At 40.3% G+C, this 23,610-nt stretch overlaps 2 protein-coding genes across 15 annotated transcripts in view; one reads left to right on the forward strand and one right to left on the reverse strand.

Moving 5' to 3' along the window:
* The window catches only part of PHYHIPL (phytanoyl-CoA 2-hydroxylase interacting protein like), a 119,876-nt gene extending 103,862 nt beyond the window's left edge, over positions 1-16,014 (forward strand). For all 6 annotated transcript variants that reach the window (XM_042458057.1, XM_042458056.1, XM_042458055.1 and 3 more), the window contains 3 exons: positions 4,856-5,030; positions 6,740-6,857; positions 14,422-16,014. In XM_042458057.1, coding sequence (XP_042313991.1) covers positions 4,856-5,030; positions 6,740-6,857; positions 14,422-14,956 — 828 coding nt within the window. In that variant the 3' untranslated portion in view covers positions 14,957-16,014. The remainder of the gene's footprint in view (positions 1-4,855; positions 5,031-6,739; positions 6,858-14,421) is intronic.
* A 1,986-nt stretch (positions 16,015-18,000) lies between these two features.
* FAM13C (family with sequence similarity 13 member C) overlaps positions 18,001-23,610 on the reverse strand; it is a 96,198-nt gene continuing 90,588 nt past the window's right edge. For 8 of the 9 annotated variants that reach the window (XM_042458046.1, XM_042458050.1, XM_042458047.1 and 5 more), the window contains one exon: positions 22,742-23,534. In XM_042458046.1, coding sequence (XP_042313980.1) covers positions 23,411-23,534 — 124 coding nt within the window. In that variant the 3' untranslated portion in view covers positions 22,742-23,410. Of the gene's footprint in view, positions 20,255-22,741; positions 23,535-23,610 lie in introns of those variants that run through there. The other variant, XR_006102928.1, reaches the window with a different exon arrangement.

Raw genomic sequence — 23,610 nt, forward strand, 5'->3', positions numbered from 1 at the left:
TTCAGTCTTGATGTGTTCAAAGACCCTTTTGTTTGTCGTTTTGGCTGTCTGTGGTATCCTCAGCACTCTTCTCCAGGACCACATCTCAAATGAGTTGATTTTCATCTTACCTGTTTTCTTCACTGCCCAGCTCTTACATCAGTTCATGGTGATGGGGAATACAATGGATTGGATGATTCTAACTTTAGTGTTCAGTTGTATATCTTTACTCTTTAGGATCTTGTCTAGTACTTTCATCGCTGACCTTCCCATTCCTAGTCTTCTGATTTCTTGACTGCAGTCTCTGTTTCAATCAATGTTTGAGCCAAGGTATGGGGAATCTTTTAACTATTTTAATTTCCTCATTGTCTAGATTGAATTTATGAAGTTTCTCCATGGTCATTATTTTTGTTTGCTTTTCTTTTTCATCAGCAAGCCTGCCTTTGCACTTTGTTCTTTGACCTTCCTTTGTAATAGTTCTAAGTCTATGATGCTTTCCACTGGTAGTATAGTGTCATCAGCATATTTTAGATGGTTGATGTTCCTTCCTTCTATCTTTACTCCTCCTTCTTATAAGTCTAAACCTGCTCTTTGTTTGATATTTTCTAGGTACAAGTTAAACAATAGGGTGATAAAATGTAGCCTTGCCAAATGGGAACCATTCTCTTTCTCCATATTTTGTTCTTACAGTAGTGTCTTGTTCTAAGTACAGATTTCTCATCAGGACTGTCAAATGTAGTGGCACTCCCATATTTTTGAGAGCAATCCATAGCTTTTGTAATTTATGCTGCCAAAGGCTTTGCTGTAATCTATAAAACACATGCGGGTTTTCTTTTTGAATGCCCTGGATTGCTTCATTAACCATTGTATATTTGCAGTGTGGTCCCTGGTGCCCCATCCTTTCCTGAACCCAGCTTACATTTCTGGGATTTTTTTTCTACATATATGATTGGAGAACAATGTTGCAGAACATTGAGCATAATTTTGCTTGCATGGGAAATTAATGTTCTGGTCCAATAGTTGATGCAGTCTTTTGTGTCTCCTTTTCTTGTGGATGGGGATGCATATTAATAAATAATAAATTATTTATTTATAGCCCGCCTTTCCTCAGATCAAGGCGGGTTACAAGAAGTGCCATTACAAGATAAAAGTACAATAAAAACACAGTAAATATACATTAAAATAGCAATCACCAATACAATCAATGCAAACAACAACATAACAATATCCAGCTAGCTTAGGATGTACAACAACAGTAACAGTGAGGGGAAAGAGGGAGACTAACAGGGAACAGTTAGGGGAAGGCTTGTTGGAACAGGAAGGTTTTTAATTCCTTCCTGAACCGATCAAGGGAGGTGGCCGAGCGGAGCTCACCGGGAAGCGAGTTCCAGAGCTGGGGGGCCGAGATGGTAAAGGCTCTACGCGATGTTGTGGCATATTTCGAGTCTGGAACTCTTAGCAGATGCTTCCCGGTTGATCTGAGTGTGCGGGGCGGATTATATGGGGAGAGGCGGTTCTCCAAGTACCCTGGACCCAAGCCATTTAGGGCTTTATAGGTAATAACCAACACCTTGTATTGCACTCGGAAGCGAATAGGCAGCCAATGTAGATCTTTTAATACTGGTGTTATGTGGGTGGCCCTGGAAGATCCAGTGACCAACCTAGCTGCCATGTTTTGAACCAACTGTAGCTTCCGAGTATGGTATAAGGGTTGCTCCATGTAGAGTGCGTTACAGAAATCCAAACGAGAGGTTACCAGAGCATGTACCACCGTTTCAAGGTCCCTCCGGTCCAGGAAGGGTCGCGGCTGGCATATCAACCGAAGCTGATAACAGGTGCTCCGGACCGTCGCATCCACCTGAGATGTAAGGTGGAGCGACGAGTCCAGGAGCACCCCCAAGCTGCGAACAGAGTCCTTCAAGGGAAGCGTGACCCCGTTCAGGACAGGTGGACAAACCTCCAATCCCGGACCGGGGGAACCTATCACGAGCACTTCCGTTTTCTCTGGATTCAAACTGAGTCTGTTTTCCCTCATCCAGCCCATTACCGAGTCTAGGCAGGCATCAAGAGGAGAGATGCCATCCCTGGTCACTGCATCAGTCGGAGACACAGAGAAATATATTTGGGTGTCATCAGCGTACTGATAATACCGCGCCCCGTGTCTCCGGATAATCTCTCCCAGCGGTTTCATGTAAATGTTAAATAGCATGGGGGACAGAATGGCTCCCTGAGGGACACCAGATGTAAGTGCCCTCTTGTCGGAGCACACGTCCCCCAGCTGTACCATCTGGAATCTGCCCGAGAGCTAGGAATGGAACCACTGGAGCGCAGTGCCCCCATTCTCAACTCCCTCAGGCGTTCCAGAAGGATACCGTGGTCAATGGTATCGAAAGCCACTGAGATGTCCAAGAGCACTAACAGGGACACGCTACCCCTGTCCATGCCCAGATGGAGATCATCGACCAGGGCGACCATGGCAGTCTCAACGCCGTAGCCCGCCCGGAACCCGGTTTGAAATGGGTCCAGATAATCCGTATCATCCAAGATCAATTGATCTTCAGTCTGTTGGACACCATTTTGTCTTCCATATTTGTTGGCATATTTTTGTTAGCACTGGAGTTGATTCTACCTGTGTGCATTGTATCAGTTCAATTGGAATATCATCTGTTCCTGGTGATTTATCCTTCCCAGTTTCTCTTATTGTGGCTTCCACTTCGCTTTCTAGAATCTGGGGTTCATCTTCGTATGGTTCTTCACTCCATGTGTCATTCATTTTTTCATCTCTTATATATAGCTCTTCTGTGTATTGCATCCAGCATCTTTTCATTTCTTCTTGATTTTGTAGTATATACCTTTCAGGAAAGATTTTACTGTTCATTTAGGCTAGGCCTTGATTTTTGTCATGTGGAAGGCAATTATTTGTCATGGACTGTGGTCCCAAGATGTCCCAGTTCTGCATCTTACATTGTTCCTATTGCCTTCAGAGGAAATATGTTTGTTCTAGGAATTTTTTATCCATTTGTTTTTATCTCTTTAGTTTTTTGCAATGGTATATTTTATCTTTCACAACAAACTCATTATGCCTTCCCACTTGCATAAATAATGGATTTGTATTCATTGGCCACATTTTTAATTTCACAATTAAAGCTCTTAATGCTTACGGGGAAGTGATGCCAAAAACCTAATGGCAGGATTTGGAATAGGAGTGGAGCCTTATTACACAGATTTGTGTTTTGTATTTTGTACTGTGAGAAAAGTTATGGGTTGTGGTGTTTTTCTTCTTTAGAACTGCATACATTCTAAAATGCAAAATATTTTCTGTGATCCATGCCCTGGGCTTTTGCATAATAAAAATGATGCTGTTCTGCATTAATGCAATGCTGATTTTAACAGAAAGGATTCACAGTACTAAAGAGAATCTCAGAATAACATTTTGCCTTGTTTGAAATCGATTGTTCTATTAATTATGTTTTGTTTTATTAATGTTCATTAATACAAGTGAGAAAAGCAGGATTTAAACCAGAGAAAATAAACATTTAAAGTGTGTGTGTGTGTGTGTGTGTGTGTGTGTGTGTGTGTGTACCCAGCTGGTAAAGTGCTTTGCATGTTGGGCTAGGACACGGAAAGAACATCAGGCAAGTCACACTTTCTCAGCCTCAGAAGAAGACTATGGCAAGCCCCCTCTGAATAAATCTTGCCAAAAAATCCATATAATTCAGAATTAAATGTTCCATATAATTTAAACCATATAATTCAGGCACACAGTAACAACAAAATACCAGTATATGCAGACAGACAGACACACACACACACACACACACACACAGAAATAAATTTTGTGTGGCGCCCTAAGAATTATTAGTACATTTTAAAAATCCATTTGTTTAGAATGATTATTAGTAGAGATATTGGAGGAGTTTGATCTTCATGACTAGTTTGAATCCATGCCTCCCCATGTATGTATGTAATGTAGTTACCTGTCAGCATTTGCCCCTCCCAGTATTGCAATACAGCTGACAGCTCAGAAACATATTAAAATGTATATATGTGATAAAATGCATTAGGAAATGTGCGTTTTTAGGGAGAATATGTTATAGTAAAATAAATTAGTTTATTCCTCCCTAATTGCAAGATGGTAAGCAGGACCTTGTTAATTTTAAAATTATTTTATAGTGCCTAATTGTAAAACATTTATACACACACACACACACACACACACTGTTTTAAATTGGTTGGTAGCTGCCTCGAGTCCCTATGCTGGGAGAAAGGCAGGATATAAATACTACTGTTACTACTACTACTACAGTCGCCCCTCCTTTCTCGTGGACTTGAGATCCGCATTCTTGATTATTCACAGAGGGACAACCTCCATTACCCTCAATGAAATGTGCCTCCATGGGGTGCGCCCTGCGTGCGCTCGTGGGGGCATGCCCCATTCAAGCCTACATGGTTTGAATACATGCAAGTCTCCATTTTCGTGGTGTGTGTGCATCCGGAACAGATCCCCTGCGAAAATGGAGGGCCAACTCTACTACTACTACATCTACTACTAATAATAATAATACAGGCATGTAATTTTTTAATTTTTTTTTTTTACTGTAAGTTTGATGGGGGTGGTCATCTTAAAGCCTAGTAAGTGTTATTTGGCATAAATGTTTGCGGACTGCAACCCACTTCATTACATTAAAAAAACCTGGAGTTCCTCTCTTGAGCAGGAGGTTGGACACAGTGGGCTATGGAGCAACGCCCCACTCCATGATTCTAGTAGTACTGGTGGTGCAGGTGGTGCAGGTGGGGGCTGTTTTATTAACAGTAGAAGCAATATATATTTCTGATCTGTTCCCCCCCCCCCCTCTTTTTTTCCCTGTCCAATTAGGATGTGCCCACGAAGCTAGTGGCAAAAGCTGTTCCCCTGCCTATGACTGTCCGTGGACACTGGTTCCTGAGCCCAAGAACTGAGTACACAGTTGCGGTACAGACTGCATCAAAGCAGGTTGATGGCGATTACATGGTTTCGGAGTGGAGTGAAATCATAGAATTCTGTACAGCAGGTGAGCTTTCCACTATGAAGATTCTCAGTTCACAAACAAAAAGACACATATTGAAACAGTTTCTGTCTTACAACACTTCAGTTTAAAATATATTTATTTATTGTTAATCATGCATGAAGGAGACATCATTAGACTCTGTCATCAGTTCTGTGTATGATCATAGATTTAGCCAAACTCAAAGTAAAGAGGTACACAACTTCCTAAACTTTTCCCTTCCTAAACATCATGGCCATTTTTGGGCAGAACTATAGCAAAATCACTGTACAGTGGCCTCACCACATTCTCTGGGATTAGGAATGCAGGATCCCTATGAGAGTGGAAAAACTACAAAACACACACACACACAAAATATCCTTTTTTTTTTTTCCTGAGAGAATACCTCTCTAGTAATTGCTAGGTCCTCCAATGCAAGCCTGTGATCAACATCTGATAGAGAATGCCTAGAGAAGTGTTCTGTCTCAGAATCTCTACAAATGGCTAGAGAAGTGTTCTCTTTAGGAATCTCTAGGTCTTCCAGCATGACTTCTGTGGATGTTGACCATAGCGTCATGCTAGAGGACCTAGAGATTCCTAGAGAGAACATATTAATCAAATCCATGAATAATCAGATCCACAAAAGTCAAAGCCACAAATGTGGAGGGCTGACTATAATGTTACTGAAATTAATGTTAAGTAATGTTACTGAAATTAATTGTTACTGCTGATAGAAATAATTTACCAATGAAGTTCACTGTGCATTAGGTCAGTTCACCAAATACAAAAACATTTTGAGTGACGATCAAGAAATTAATGTTCATTGTATTCATGGGGTATAAGTAGTTATGGTAGAGAGCTTTAAATAGGATCTCATAATACATTGAATTAGATATAGATTAAGATAGTTGACACTTCATTCTCACTTAGATCCACCAGGTTTTTAGATCATGACTTTTCATACTTCAGGTTGGATCCAGAATCTGCCTTCAATAGCCAGAAGGCCTCCAATCATAAAAAGTGACTTTGCCTGATTTTAATTGGAACACATATACCTCCCAGGTGGTACCATTCTGTGTAGCAGACTAGAAGTATGTGCATGCATCAAAATCTGAATCTAACCCAGTGATTTCTGTTGGGCCCTAAGGCAACTCTGGATCCACTAGATGATGTAACTCAGGTTATACAGTTTGAGGAAAAATATTTTCCTCTTAGGGTACATGTACAAATATGTAAATGGGAAATGAGATATTTGGGTCATATAGCTGCATTTGTCAGGGAGTAAAAAGAACTCTGACTTCCTATTTAGTATATACTGAGAAGCAAAACAAGGGTTTGTTGCTATATAATGTGAGAAGCTATTTCTGATGGCTATTGCACAAATGTTATAATAAAGTAGGAGATCAAGTGTCTGGATATGTTTCTTATAACTCAGGCCTGGACAAAGAGTAAGCCCCCAGAGGTTGCACTTTCTGCCAACCCTGTCCAACACAGCCAGTGATGAAAATGATGGGAGTTGCAGTCCAACATCTGGAGGACCCTACTTTGCCCAGCCTTGTTCTAACTAGGTCTAACTAACCCTGACTGTCTGTGTACTAAAGAGAAGGGTGTCATTCTATTTTGTAAGATTTCCAAAATGTGACTCTTATCTTACCCCAAAGAAAAGCTTCACTATGTAAACTGGCGAAGTGATAAGTGTTTTGCTTCTCACTAGCTGAATGTTTTCTGTTTTGCAGATTATTCAAAGGTTCACCTAACACAGCTTTTGGAGAAAGCAGAAGTGATTGCAGGACGCATGCTTAAATTTTCAGTCTTTTATCGGAACCAACATAAAGAATATTTTGACTACATCAGGTAAGAGAACTGGTACCATTCAAAGGCAAATATCTCCTCTTAGAGGAACATGGGTCTCTCCATTCTCCAGGTGACAGGAAAACTATGCACATTGAAATGTTCCAGTGTTTCATTTAATTAATGTTGACTATCAGTTGCTGTTGTGTTTGGTGAAACTAAAATAAAAAAGCATGTTTTGTGTAGATTTATGATTTGTATTGTCAAAGATAATTTGAGAGTGCATAACAGCTTCATGAAACATAATCTGTAAAACAAGGACCATAAAACGCTAGAAAGGATATTTTTTTAAAAGGCTCAGACAATTACAATTTGTCATAATCATGATTCAGTTAAGACAAGAATGTGCAGCACAATGTGTGGTGGTGTGTCTTCCAGCTGGTTCCTCTCTTGCTCTATTGACTTCCCCCCCCCCTTCATTCCTTTGCTTTTTTGTCTTCCATGTCTCTTCCCATCCTCCTTCCTGCCTCCTTCCTTCCAGAGATTGGCAATTCTAATATTAATGAATTATCACTGAATTGTCAGAGGAAATTATTCATGAATATTAAGCCATTAAGAGAACTGTTAACATTATTAGCTAACAGTTGTTGAATACTTAAATTTTGAAATCATTTACTGATACTAAAAATTGCCACTCTCTGAATTAGCCCCCCCATAATATTGGTGTGGGTTTTTTTAAAAAAAAAATGCTATGCTAATCATTACCCACAAAACTAATGTTGTTCACAATTAGTGATGCAAATAATGAATTTAAAATTATAAGTTGAAAATTTTAATGGACTGCAGGAGTATCAAATGTTTAACAAATTATTTCCAAGCTCTACCCCATTTTCCACTTCTGCCTATTCCTTATTTCTGGCTCCCCTATGAGCTGCTATCCCAAAGCCAACAAAGTTGTGTGTCTGTAGCAACCTAACTGTAGCTGATGTTGTATGTGGCTTGACTGACTTGATTCCACATTTCTTCATTCCTTTCTTCTGCTCCCCCCCTCCCCCCTCTCTGCCATTGAAAATCTGTTTGGGGAACGGAAAGAAGTGGCCACTCAGAGTGCCACTTGCCCCAACAAAAATATTTTAACTAAATATCCTGGAGGCTTTCATAAGCAACAGTTGTGTGTCTGTAGCCGCAAAGTTGTGTTTTTATAAAGGAACCAGGTGACTGGAAAGTCCTTCCTGTTTTTATTTGATACCTATGCCCCCCTCCCAAAAAAGCTGGGTCTAGTGTAACCCATGTAGGGTCCAGTAGGTCAGGTATTAACTCTCAGACCTCTCCACTACCCTGCACCTTCTAGACTGGAACCAAACTCATAAAAAAATGACTCATTAAAAGGTAGATACAGTACATGCACTTTGCAACATATCAGAAGCTGATATATGTGTCTCCATGTAATTCAGCTCTCACGGCACTTAAGTAAGATATTAACATGGGACTAGTTGCATAATAATATGGGTGGCAAAGGACAACAGAATGTGCATCCCAAAGTAATATGTAGCACATGATGCCCATCTGATTTATTCTTGTGGCCCTTAATCCAGCAAGTGGATTGAAAGTGTCTGTTTACGAACATGATCTTGTTAGGAGGAATTAGAGGGACTGCTGGTTACTGAGCTTTGGTGTATATTAAGCATGTGCTGTTGTGTTCAAATCAGTCCATTGGAGGTGTGGTGTTGCCACTTGCTCTGTGAGAAATGTTGTTAACTGCTGGCAAGTCACTTTCAGTTTATGGGGACCTTTTGAACAAGAGCTCTCCAAGTCACCCTGACATCAGTAGCCCTGCTCAAGTCTTGCAAACTGTTTATTGCAAACTAATCTATTTTTATCTTTTAAATTCTGTGGGAATGTTCTTCAGGTTGTATTTTGGCATGATTACAGTTTTGTGTTCTTTAGCTTTACTCTAAATTGTGATATAAACAATTCATGGCCTGTGCCACAATCTGCTCTTTGTTTTGTTTTTACATAAGAGTGGAGCTTTTCTATCTTCTGCTTCCCATGATGTAGTTTATTTGATTTCTGTGGACAGGTCTTGTTAGAGAAAAAGATCTTTGGGATGGTTGATGTCTCTTGTTACCGGTGGTTCTGAACTGGTACCAACTGGAACAGATGCAGTCTTCTCAGCTACTCAGGAACAAAGTAACTTCAACACAGATTTTCACTCAAATGAGGGTTTATTGACTTTGTTGCTATTTACACTTTACAGCAGACTACTATACATCTATTCTCTTTCAGAGTCCATACTAGAAGCTTGAATGTGACATCAGTCTTTGTTCTCTCAAAAGATCAACCTTCCCACCAAGTGGACACACCTCTTTCCCATGAAGTCACCATACTACACAAGACCATAACAATAATACATTTGTTTATATTATGTCTCAGCACATGTCCTTGAAGATGTTCTTCCAGGCCTAGTCTTTCGGGCCTTCAGCAGGAACCATTTTAAACTTTAGTTAACCATTGACACATCTGAACATTTTCAATACAATTTAGAAATATATTTTAACAGGTATAAATAAATTTTAACAGGTCTACACTGGCCCGAATACTCGGAGCTGTGCCCCAGATTTACCTCGTTGCCCCTGCACTGCATTGTGATACCAAGCAGCTGTCTACACACACATGCCAATGTCTACTTGCACATGCAAAAACCGAAGCATCCAGTGTCAATCACATGGCTGGGTTCCTCATTGTGACTTCAGAGGGAGTGATGCACACCATGAATTGCTAATATCAAAATTTAGAGTAAAGCAAAAGTTGCCCGACATAACTGCAGAGTGTGCTGGTTTGCCAGGAAAAGGTACATTTTTAAAAAACTGATTAGGGGTTGTTATTTTTCTGGGGGTTTTTTTTGGGCTATGGAAGAGTTTATTGCTGGTGTTTTGCCAGCATCTGTGGTTGGCATGTTCAGAGAATGCTGGCATGGAGGTGAGTGATTAGGGATCGGCTGGATGCAATGTGGAACTGGCCTTATGAAGACAGTCTGCACCTGAATCAGGGCTTTGGCCCTGCGCTGTGTGGATAGGGCAACATGAGGGGTGTGTGTGTGTAAATGGCCCGTGTAGACAGGTCCTACATTGGCCATCAGATGATGTCCATGGATACAGCCATCTCTTGAGTGGCTAGAAGAATGTGTTTGTGGTGAACAAATTGTTGGTCTCAGAAAATTCAATCACTTGCTCTCCTACTTCATTTCTTGATCTTAGGCAAAATTTCCATCACTCTTCTGCTACATTTCCTACTTTTATATTTCAGTCAACTATTATTAACAAGAAATCCAGTTTTCCTATGTGATCCATTTACTTTAGCACAGAATTTTTCAATTTCTCCTTCTTCTCCCTCTGTAGTTGGAGCATAAACTTGGATTACGGTTATATTGATGGCCTTTCCCTTAAGTTTTATTGATATTATTTCATCCAATTTTGCATTATATCCTTTGACTTCTTTTGCTACATCTCTCCTCACAATTAATTCCACCCCATTTTATTTCCTGAGTAAATAATTCAGGAACTGTGTAATTCAGAATGTCCCATTCCTGTCCACATTAGCCTGCTCACCCCAAGTATTGCAATAATAATGCAGTTGGCCCTCCGTATCCACTGGGTTCCATTCAGCCCCTAACCGATGGAAAAAAAGTATGAGACTTCAAGTCCCATTATTGTCAATGGATGCACAACAGGCGCACAACCACATTAGCCCAGCTGCGTGCATGCACCACCGTTTACAGTAATGGGGTGGGGCAATCTGTAGATGCTCCAATCTATAGATGATTAGCCTGCTGATGCAGAAGCCCAACTGTATGTTCCATTTCTTGTTTTCTTATATCCAGCTTCTCTTATTTCAGGCTTCTCACATTCCATGTCCCTAAAATGTGTGTTGTTCATCTTCTGTTTTTCCGTCCACCTATGAACATCTCAACAGCTGAATGTCCTTTCAGCTTGAGTCCAGTTGCATCATGGACCACAGCGCTGCTCATAGTTGTATTCTGCTGTACCCAGTAGCTTGTTGAGTGCCATCCAACCTGGGAGTTTCATCTTCTGGCACATTTTGGATTGTGTCATCCTAGGATTTTTGTGATAAAAGACATTCAAAAGGGGTTTACTATACCTCCTTCTGTGTAATACTAACACATGTTAGCTATGGTGCCACTGCCGTTGTCTCTGAAGGGTTGTCTGCCAGTGTCATCCCACACACAGTACTGCTGCTGCCCAGTATCTGTCTGGCACATTTAGTCTGGCTCCTCAGCAAAAACCTCTCTGACATGGGAGAGCCTACCATCAGCACTGGTGGAGTCAGTGTAGCCTTTTGCCTTAGAGGAGCACACAGTCCCACTACCATGGAAAGGTAATGCCGTTGCTGGGAAATACTGATATACAATTAGCTTAACTGGCCACTGGATGTCACTGTGCTGCCATTTAAAAATCATTACCTGACTGTTTTTATGTTTGAGAATGGTGAAGTTGGTTGGGCGTTTTTGGGGGGTTTTTTTCAGATGTTTATCTGTTTGATATTTAGCTAATCTAAGCAATCACTTAAATCTGTTTGAAGCCCGTTTCTCCACAGTCTTGTTTCTGAAAAATAAGAACAGGTGGAAATCTTGAAGGGATAAGTAACATCTTAACTTTGCCTTGTGCTTTTTAACACTAGTGTAGAAAGCAGGCACAGAATTAGAAATGTCACGGAATCTCACTGGAGATAAAGTCCTCTCTCTCTTTGCCCTTATGCAAATAAATAGCTTCATTTACAAGTACTGGCTATTGATGTGATACACTCTATACGCTTCTGTGCAGGTGCAGCAAATCCTAGATGTGCTTCTGCTCTGGATACTAGCTGCTGCAGCTCATTTCTTCTTCCAGATTCTCATTTCTCCACCAGACAGCAGCTTGTCAGCACTTTCTTCTCACTGACCATGCCCAGTCCTCATTAGCCTGGCAAGATTCTCTTTCTCTCTTCTCTTCCCTGTCCTTTGCTCCTCTTTCTTGCTTCACTTGAGTACATCAAGTGAGGATAGATACATTTGTAAACCATCAAGTACATGAAAATCTTTGATTTCTTAATTGATGTCTATGGGCAGCACACTCTCTCTCTGTCTTTTGCTCTCTCTTTCTCTCTCATCCCTAGGAATGTTTTAACATAGCTCTTCAATATGAAACAATATGACCTCTCCAGACAATGAATGGTTCTTTCTTTCCAATATTAATAGTATTAATACAATTAATAGTAGTATTAGTACAGTAGAGAGTCAGTGAGGTGCAACTTGCTTGAGTGTTGGACTAGAACTTTGAAAAACTAGGTTTTGTATCTCTGTCCAGCCATGGAAAGCCACTAAGGGCAGGTCATGCTCTCTCAGATTTAGGAAATTATCAGATGGGGGGGGAGGGGGAGGGGAGGACAGGAGCAAAACGGATTGCTCCAGTCCTTATTACACAACCTCACACACATCGCACTTATCATTATCCTGTCAGTGAAATGGAATTGTCCTGTCACTTTTCAACAATGGAAACTTCTGTTAACAATTCCACTTGCCAGATGAAATAATGGGATGTGACGCTGTCCAAAAATCTTCGCACAATAAGGATAGGATGAGGACAGGAAAAGGACATCCTTTTCCCCATGCGATAGAGAAAAGCAATGGAAAATCTCCCCTGAACAAATCATGCCCAGAAAACTCTAGGATAGGGTCACCATAAGTCAGAGTCGACCTGAAGGCTCATAACAGGAAGAAGAAGAAGAGGAGATAGAAAGGAAGGAAGGATAGTGCATAATTATCATGCTGGAAGAAGAGGCAGGGATTTACTTTTCTTTTACTTTTTCAGTCGACACTAAGCACTAGAGGAATAAAACACGATTGAAAGCTACCAGTATAATATCAACAGTAAAATCTGGCTAACTTAACTTCCATTTACCATCACATTGAATTGTTGAGGCTTGGTGCAAGAAAAAAAGTTGGTTCCTACTCAAGATGAACATAATCTAATGCCCTATATGTTATGGCTGGGCATGCCAGGCATTGGGGAAGAGAAAGCCAAGCTGTAAATTAATAGGGCTTCTTCTGAAAAATTTAATGAACTGGTTTTGAAAGCTATCTGCACCATGGCAATGGAGGGAGGGGAGGGAGTTGTTATTCTTGTGTGCTGTAAATGGCATCCATTTTGTAAAGCCAGATGTGCTTAAGCTTCAGGTACTGCAGCAGGACTGGTGTGCTTAGCTTGCACTGTACAGTGGCAAAAATCACTTCGAGAAAAGAAAAATGTACAGTGTATAAACAGCTACAGGAAACCTTGAAAGTGCTAGTAATGAAGCTGCTTCCATCATCAGTATGCTGGACAGTTCCTTTTATTGTGCACTGGAAATTAACAGCAAATGTTACCTCTCTAAATCTACGTCGAGCTTTTGTCTGATTGGATGCTATGTGCCTCTTCATTTTGGCTGTACTCTGTTTGGTTCTATTTGTTTGTCTGCATGCAACGTGTATCATTAGCAATGTGTGTAACAGGAGTGTGTTTGGAAGCAGGATTACTTATATTAAATGGGACAGGTTGTAATGTACCACAGCAGAAAACCAGAAGAGGCATGAAATGATGGGGAAAGGTAAGCAGTGGTTTCATGCTGGACAAAAATAAACATACTTGGCTAGGGAGAGAAAAATCTCATTTTCTCATTTGGGGAGTAAGTTGAATGTTTCATACATAAGTGCAAAGGTGCTTCAGTTGCTTTTAAACTGTGACTTCAGAATCCTCACCCATTCACTGAAGTTTGTTGTAGATCTAGATTTTTATCATCTTCAATTTGAAAGCCTCTTTTTTCTTATCAGAGATAGTCCATTATGGGGAAAAATGGGACTACCTATAATTTCCTTTTAATAATTGTGAAGTAATAAGATTCCTCTGTCTAAGAGTATCTTTTGTCTCCTAATAGTAAATAGCACAGAAACGTATCTCTCCCAATAGGCTGTTGAATTGTGTTTTTAGGGCTCTGACCGGTGTCCACATCTTCCTTCATAATTCTTCAGCTACATCTTTTGATATTCTGAGGCTGCTCCGCATACAGCAGCAAGCTTGGGTTTGTCACTGATTGTATGTTTTCACTCAATTGAATGTGCCCATGTAGTGGATGTATTTGTCTTTGTTACACATTAAATTTCAGTGGTAAGTTTAAAAACCTTTTGAGAGTACACCTGAAAAACATAAGATGCAAAGAACAATCCTAATTGGAGACAAAGAAATCCTGCTCTATGTCAAATGCTACCTCTTCACCAGTGCCATTCCTTGAAATTAAGGATTTGTGTACACTGTGAAAACAAACTTCATTGATGCCATTTTAAAAAATCATTAATTTTGTATCTCAGCCTACAATATTTACCTGTTTGTCACCCTGTTTGGAAAAGATGTACATATTGTTGAGTTTGTTGTGGCTGTTTGTTTCCACTGTGCTGTTCATATTTTTCTTCTACTTTCGAAATGAAATATTTTCATCCATTGTAGCTCACCATTTGGGATAGTGGTTCCTCCGTTTCAAATGTTTTGCTCTCCTGATGTCACTGTGAAATAAACCATTGCCCATCCTTCATTTCTAGAGAGCAGCATGGAAGTGTTCTGCAGCCTTCAGTCAAGGATAACAGTGGGAGCCATGGCTCTCCAATCAGCGGAAAGCTGGAGGGCATCTTCTTTAGCTGCAACACTGAATTCAACACAGGAAAGCCACCGCAAGATTCACCATATGGAAGATACAGGTTTGAGATTGCAGCAGAAAAACTTTTCAACCCAAATACCAACTTGTACTTTGGGGACTTCTACTGCATGTACACGGCTTATCACTATGTCATCCTCGTCCTTGCACCCATTGGATCGCCGGGAGACGAATTCTGTAAGCAGCGCCTCCCTCAGCTGAACTTGCAGGATAACAAATTTCTAACCTGCACTGAAGAAGATGGGGTCATGATTTATCACCATGCACAGGATGTAATTTTGGAAGTGATTTACACTGACCCTGTGGATCTCTCCCTTGGCACAGTTGCAGAAATTACTGGTCATCAGCTAATGAGCTTGTCGACTGCCAATGCTAAGAAAGATCCCAGCTGCAAGACATGTAACATCAGTGTTGGACGTTAATGTCAATCCCTTTCTTTTTCCTTAGGAGCCTTCTCTGTTGCCTATTCCCATTGTCAGCTGTTCTCATCAGACGCATGCATAATGCTCTTCTTACCAAAAGCAGACAGCAGTGATCAAATTCTTCAATAGTATTCTTTGAGCAGAGCTACATGTCAGAGCTGATACCTGCCAACATGGCATTCTCTGTTAAGTTTTAGCCTTCTCCCTGATAATGCTTTGGGTTGGCAACTTATCCATGGTGTTGTGATGTTCTCATGTTTATGTGTTCCCTGTTCCTATCCAACACACTTGATGGGTTTTGGTGGGGAACACATGAATTGACAACATTACATAACAGGTAAGCATGCCAAATGTTACTGGGTGGGAGAAGCAGCAGAAGAGGAACAACTTAGTAAGCACATGATGTTACAAGCGGCAGCTCTGTATCCAGTGTAACATGTAGCTCTGCCCCTTGTATTTCTTCCCCATTCTCCCGGTCTGGTCCACCAGTGCTTTCAAATGTTAGAAACCTTGGGTTTTTCTTTATAGCAACCATTTATATATCTAGATGCTGCAATTGGTGTTACATTTTATTTTCCCCTCCTCCCTCTATCTTCATATTGCCAAATGTAACAAATCTATATAAACAAGCTTTAGCAAAATAAAAACTACTGGCTTCTAAATGGTGTTTAAATATGCATTCATTTTAATCTACTGAACAACTTAACTGGGATATCTCCAAACAGCATGAAAGGGTGTAATTGCAGCATGATTTAACTCTCACAGCCTAGAAAAATGTCAGCACTTCCAATGTGTTGTTTGACAGTGTTATTTATGTTATTTATATTAGCTAACAAACAAACCAACCCTGTGTTTCAACTTAATAAATAGAAAAATATTTTATTTGTACTGTTGTATAAAATATTATACAATCATATAGAATATATAGATTACATTTTAATAGCAACTGTATACATATGTCATGAAACCATTTTCCCTTATCAAAGATGTAGTTTGTAAACTTCAAATACTTGTGTATCTGTTCCTGTTGCTCTTAACATGACTTTTAATTAAAACAGATTTATGAAGGAGACCATTTTGATTCAGTTATAAATGATCAAGCCACTCACACTGAAACATCAAACTTCATAGGGGGAAAACCGTATGCTAGTAGTGATGCCCTCCCAAACTCTTTGAAAGGCTTTCTTCCATTTTAAAAAATCATGCTTCAGCTTTACATACAGCAGAAATGCAAACAGGGTTGGTGGGTAACAGACTTTGGAAAATGAATTGCTTCTTATTACTATCGCTAAAAGAGCTGAGGTACAATCCCTTTCTTTTTGAATCCAGCTCTGGGCTAAGGGAGCAGCGGGGTTCATATAGACTTCTAATGAAGCCTCCTCCTCACCCTCATAGTACAGGTATGTACTATGTGATTATATAGTACATACTATGAGGGCCTCCCATATCATTGCCTTGTGGCCCAGGCACACACTTCTTTGCCTGTGGATATCCCTCTTTAGACATGCACCAGAGCAGGAAGACTAAAGATTATGCCCCTGGTTTTCAGATCATTAATACAAAATGACAAAACAAAAACACCAAAGATCATATATATCTTTCTGGAGTTCCTCCTTGAATTTATCTGCCACTGGCCCTATTTGCTAGTCAGCAATGTGAGCTTGGTGACTGACAGTCTCCCACTAAACCATGCTCTGTACTGAAGTGAACTACAGTATTGCAAATTTCAAGAACAAGCTTTCTCCATCAGAAAGTACTGTATGTTCTTTTTAACATATAGGTGGGGGGAACACCCATGTTTATAAAACCTAGCCTTTCTCGGTTCACAATCATAACACTTAAGTTAAATATTCTGCATACATAACGCTATCCAAAATATCATAAATACAATAAACTATTATCATTATTTTAATAAACTATCTTGGCAATCATCACTCAGGAAATATGAAGGCCCTACAAAGTGCATGCTTTCAAATGAGCTTTGGTAGTCAGACAAAGCAAAATGTTATAGCATTAGACTAACAAACAGTGTGACATAAATTAAAAAGAAACCTGACATATGCCACCATTCACTTTGTTTCGCTTTTATTGTGGTTACTTTCAACTAAGTCCAGGCAATTGCTGCTTAAGAGAATGGTGTAGCTTCCCCTTGTCTCGTGGCATATTAGCTACTATGTCCTTCTTAACTTCCTCCCCCATTCCTATATATCATGTTCGTTGTTTTCCTTCTTTTCATGAAAACATGCACCTTTTCAGAATAATGTTTTCAACCAGTTTGTTTTTGCTGCATTATTGCCCTTAAGCTGATTTCTTAGCTCTTGAAATTAAGGACTCAAATCATGCATACCCTTTTCCTGGCTTCTAAAACATCCTACAGAATTTTTACACATCTGTGCCAGAAGGTTTCCAGACTGTCAACACAGAATTGCAATGAGAATTATAACTAAGATAGTAATTCCAGTGCTTGAGTCCCTAAGATGTTCTTGGATGACAACTCCTAGACTTACAAGACCTGAATTCGGGGAGCTGTCAGAGAATTTCAGCCAGCATGACCATCAGTTAGAGATTCTGGGCAGTGCCATCCAAGGAAATCTGGGAATCCAAGTATCAGATTTCGCAGTTAACTAGGAAGAGATGTCAGCATGCCAGTGGTTGGTGTCACCACTGACATACCACTCCTATTTGTTGTGTTGGCCCAGTTGGACCAACAATAACCTGAACAGGAGAGGCACAATCGCCATCTGTACTAAAGATGTGAAAGTTCAGCACACCTGACCCATCCAAGATCCTGGCATGAAAATGTAGTTCCCCTCCCCCTGCAGGTCTGTGGATTTTAAACTCTCTTTTTAGAACAGAGATGGACACCTGTGGGCGATAAAGACTACATTGGCCCCCGATGAGGCCTTGGTGGGCCATCATCCCATTATATATCCCTGCTAAAATCTTTAAAGTCCCCAAATGTTCTCTAGATGATGTGGGGAGATTTTGCTGTGTTTTTCAGCCCCCCCGGTCCCCTTTGGGGACGGGGTATGCTTTTTTTGGGGGGGGGGGGGGCATAAAGTGACAGTTTACTCCCAGTTTTTAAAAAGACCTCCCTGAGCCTAAAATAGCTCCTAAGTTCCCCAGAGAGCATCTGAGGAAAAAACAAGCAAGCAAACAAAATCCTCTCTCTCTCTCTCTCTCTTTTACCTTGTGTGGGCCCTAGGGGCTCCAAAAGGACCCTGGGAGGCATCATGGAGACTGTGCAGTGCACTTTGCCCACTCCTTTTTTAGAAAACCCCTTTTTTTGTCAGCGTCTGAGAAGAGCATTTTGGGGCACATCTGAAGGGAAACAGCAAGCTTGTGTATGCTGGTCAAGCATGAATTACAAGAGTAGCATATATGTAACTTGCAGTTGTGTCTGCTGGAGCAATTAATAGTGGCAGAAACTCTTAGGAATGCTTCACGGAGTGATCCCAATGTCCCCAATAATATTCCCCATATATATATACAGTAGGCCCTCCCCTTATGTGGGGGATCCACACACAGCAGTACTGTGAACCAAAATACCATTTACCATACAATGTGACTTTGCTAAAAAAAAAAAAAAAAACACAAAAGAAAAATGGACTTACAAGATTATTTACAAAATACATGGATCACCATACCTGTGTCCTAAATCCATTCTGGCATCACTTCTGAGCATATGAAGTGCCTATCCATTTAAGGTCAGTTTTTATTTGTAAGACAAACTTGTATGGGGAGGAAATATCAACGTAAAATGAAGGCTATGCCAAATACTATTAGAGAAAATTAAAATATTTGCTTTGAAAGCTGAGCAAATAACTAATACCTTCACCTTCTTGTTCCTCTATTGTGAAAGTAGCCTATTGTTTCTGGCAGGCTCTGTGCTTTTTTCTTCCACTGCTCCCTTGCCATTTGATTTTGTTGGCTGTGGTGGCTCAAGTGACTCTATTGTGCCATCACAGCAGATGCAGCATTATGACATCGCCAAGAAAAGCATGTGGGTGGTGACAGCCAATAGGATTAAATAGCAGTGTGGGCAAATGAAGCAAAAGCGAGAAGGGAAGGACAATGGGAGTGAAAAGAACAGTGGAGTAAAACATAGGTTCATGAGTGCTAAACACAAATTATGAATGGAGGAATGTGTAGTTTTGACTGAGCTTTCATGACAATTCAGAAAATTAGATGGAGGGGCAACACAGAGATCAGCCCTGCTTTGTGTGGCGATTTAAATTCTTCATATGGGAACTCCCTGTTACTGCACTTTTCAACACTCAGAACACAAATTTGGAATAATAATTTGGCCAGTTCCTTTGCTATGAGGTATTATAAGCAGCAGGAGAAAAAGCAGTTGGTTGTCAATGGGACAATGTACCTCTCTCTGTACTTCCTAAAATCCAGGTATCTTTTCAGTCTTTACATCAAAAATACAATTATCCATCAGACCTAAATTGATCATTGTTAACCAGCCATTTGGTTCTGGAAGATATAAAATTAATAAGCACAGCTGAAATTATTTTAAAATAGCCTAATGGGTTATTTTGGCTTTGTGTTCTGTTACTTTATAATTTATGCCATTACTTTAAATTGTTTTGCAGTTGTTTATTATAAATAGTTCTTAAGTACAGTTCTTTAAAAAAACACAGCAGTTGTACGCACCAGTTGTGGAACAGATCATAAGGCACGGGTCTAAAGATCCAAGTTGATAAACAAAAGCAAGCCCCACTGTGTTTCAGTTTGTACTCCAAAATGGCACATTAGCATCTTAAAACAGTTGCTCTCATCTGTACAGTTTGCTTACAAATCTGGATGGCATCCTGCCAATAAAAATACATAAGATTTACGTAGAATTCCCTCTTCTTTGGAGAGTAGTTCCAGCAGGAAAGGCTCTCCAGAGGCATCTGAATATCATACAGTCCCTGTACTGCAGGGAGAAGCCTGCCTTTTGAACTCTCACTGCTCTGGGTCTACAGAGGGACTGATTGCTATTAACATTTGATAGCCTCTGTTGGACAGGAGAAGCAGGCTGCACTGTGTAGACCTCTATATCAAAAAGGTTTTGGAGCATGGTAACCATAATTCTGCAACAGGATAACTCAGAACCTGACTTCTACAATTTAGATACATGATGAAAATTAAATATGTATTCAGAATTTCTCATACTTGAGCACAACGCAGCAATTAGTGTGATTCTTATTCAGCAACAAGTTTACCTTCTGATATTTTCTGAGCATTGACCACATGCTTTCACAAACATATCTGTAAGAGCTTCCTTTCTTTCTAACAGACTCACACCTTCAAAAAAAAAGAGGGAAGGAAAGAGATGAAATTCTCAGCAACTGAATTGTGTATTGAACATCATCATGTTGTTGGGCTAGGGGGTTCTGTTGTTTCTTACATGGATCTACAACACACACACACACACACACACACACAAATAAACATAGAGAGAAAGCTCTGATTACAGGCAGACAATGAGTAATATCTTCTGGCACATGGCCGCCTTGTGAGTTTCTCATGGTTATCTGGTTGTTCACTGTAAAAAACAAGCTGGTGGACTAGACAAGTCTTTGGTTTGCTCCAACAGAGCTCTCGTTAAGTTCTTGAAATTTTCCACACAGCCATAAACATGAGACCTGTTTACAGATGCCCATCACTCAGATTAAACAGCCATCTGCCTCAAACCCATAAAATCGCCGTTCCTATGTGAATAGCTTCTTAAGCTACTTTAGGGAGACAGAAAGGGAGAAACACATACCACCAAAGTGGAAGGTATACTTGGACTTTAAGATTCTTAGACATGTTTTCCTTTGAAATATTATTGCCAGTATCATATTTCCTGCATAATGAAAAACAGTATTCCTGACCACCATAACTACAGCTGAAACATGTTGCAACTGGCTATATCTTGTAGACTGTCTAGCCTGTGTAACTTCTCACAGGCCAGGGTGCTGCTTCAATTGGAACCATCCTTCCTTACCCCAAAAAGAAATCTTGACTCTCAAGAAGCTAACTTGGCTGTGCATGCCCATGTTATGGTAACCTCCCATTTCGATTCTTGCTATGTACTTGGGGACTGCCAGGGGTTGGGGGGAGTTCGGCCTCATTACCATTTACAGATAAATCGGTGTGTGATCCGAATCGATGGATCGATTCAACATTGGAGTGTGGTTCCCACTACATTTGCCTTGATCGCCTTTTCTGGCGTTTTCTGGCATCAAAATAACCCACTCGTGGTTCACATTCACAAATGAATTGATTCAAAATTATTTGGCTCCAGCCGGTCAGAGGACAAATTTGAAAAAAATGCCTTCCTATACAGACAACTAAACAAATGTTAAGATCTGATTCAAAAGCTCTGCTTCAAGTATCCAAGCCAAATAAATTAATCTAAGTATGGTAAGAGGAGGGCCTTTTCAGTAGTGGCATGCAGTCATGGGATAGCCTTGCAAGAGAGCTTCATGCAGCAGCATCCCTTTCAATACCAGGTGAAAATCTTTTAGTTCACCCCAACCATTTCAATAATTTATGTCTTAGTGTCTAGGACTTTCAGCTTAAAATACATGTTTTAATTATTGTTTAACTGTGTCATTTGTTTTGTATTGTTAAATGTGAGCTGCTGGAAGAATCTATATTGCAAGAAAAGTATGGGTGGGAGAACTTTCTCCCTCAGATATTTTGGACTTTACTTCCCAGAAGCCCCAGCCAGCAAGGGCAGTGAAGTATGAGTGTGGAGGCTATAGTCTAAAATGTATGGCAGTCTAAAGGTTCCCAATTGATGTGTCCTGCGGTGAGTATATAAATAAATAAATATATCCGTTTCCTAACTTCTGCCCAGGTTCTGATATCCTAGCAGGTGTGCCATACATCTCAAGTGAGAGAATGAATCTTCACCAGACTAGAAAATTTAGATTGTTTCTCTGTGTTTGTTAATGAACAGAGAATCAAGGCCTCCCCTGTGTAAGATGAATTAATAATGTGCATCCTGGATGCACTATAAGCTCTCAAGACAGTGTGCCTCTCGCACAGGTACAGATGCATTTCATCTTTGGAGAAAGGTGAGTGAGCATCATCAGATCAACTCATTGACATTAATGAGGGCTATGTTTGCGTACAGAGTCCTCCAGTGCTTAATAAATTACCCATGACAGCTATTCAGGTTCCTTGGGGTTGCTGATCAAGTTTTTTTTCCCTGCAGGAGTTTGTTGTTGTTGTCCCTGTTTCCAACCAGAATACAGCAATACAGCTTTGGTATAACCCAGGGGTTCCCAACCTTTTTGACTCATGGAGCCCTTTTTAAGAATCTATTTCTATAGTGGAGCCCCTAAGAGGCCTACTCTATGTCTTACAAGTTAATGGTGTTTAGGAGTAGTGTTACTTTTTGTTTCTTATTCTTTAAATTTCATTCAGTTTTTCTTTCATTTTCCTGGAGTGGCTGCAGAGCACCTGGGAAATGCACCTGGAGCCCTAGGCTCCTCGGAGCACAGGTTGGGAACCGGTGGTATAACCTTTCACAGAGTGGTGCCCAGCCCAGCAGGCCAAATGGACAAAAGGAAACACTGACTGTGTATCATCCCCACCACTGAGTTGTATTCTAGAGCTGCCGGGGAATCCAATGTGTTCTTTATGAGGCATGAAAGCCTTCCAAACTACACTACTGAAATATCACAGGGGTTTTTTTTCCAAAAAAAGAACAATACATAAACAAGATAGTGCAAGACATTTCATAATATCAACTGAGTAAGTTTAGGGCAATCACCCAAAAGATTCCTTATTTACAATGGGAAATAACCTTCAGGACTTAAAGATATCTTAGACACTTTGGCCAGAATCCTGTTAGTTAGCATCAGCTAAAGTATACCCACTGAAACAATTGTTAAATGGCGAGTCAACAGATAGGTAAATATAACTGATTCAATGATTCTACTTTAGTTATGTCTAACAATAGTATTTAGGCCTTCAAAATCTCCTACTAGTGCGCACCTTTAGTTTCCCCTTGGGTAGCATTGGTCATAGAAATGGAGGAGGAATATACAGTCCACCCTATATTTTAAGTATGGTTGCCAAAGTAACATCATCTGCCTAAAAATAAATTCCAGCAGAGCTTTGCAGGGAAATACATGACCTTTCCTCCACCAACCCAACTTGCTGTATGTGCCTGGAGCTACCTTCTTTTGGCTAATTGGGGAAACCTGTCAAAATGAATGCCAGATCCAGAAATAGGACATGATTCACAAGGAAGAACCAGTTTCCTATTAAGTCATTCCTTCCTCCTGAATTTTCACACCTGCTCACCACCCCATGTTGCATGCGCTCATCTGCAGTAGCGCAGCATTAATAAAGTGCATCATAATTTCAAGGTGACAAACCATTGTGCAGAAAGAACCATCCCTGTGTAATTCTCATCTTCTTCCACACCAGGGAGTTTGACTATTGCAGGCCGCTGGCATTTTAGATGGTTTTTGAGACATCATGCTTGCTAATAAGAACCTCCAGCAGCCGGAGCTTGGCTTTGATGTGCTTGTATTCCAAATACTCTTCTGACATAGGGATACGATCTTCCTTTTGAGGACTCCTGCAAAATGAACACTGGTGCTTAAATGACAAAATAGGAAGGATTTGCAAAAAAAAAAAAACATTGTTTTGGGACA

This window comes from Sceloporus undulatus, chromosome 3, assembly GCF_019175285.1.
Source record: "Sceloporus undulatus isolate JIND9_A2432 ecotype Alabama chromosome 3, SceUnd_v1.1, whole genome shotgun sequence".
Lineage (NCBI taxonomy): Eukaryota > Metazoa > Chordata > Lepidosauria > Squamata > Phrynosomatidae > Sceloporus > Sceloporus undulatus.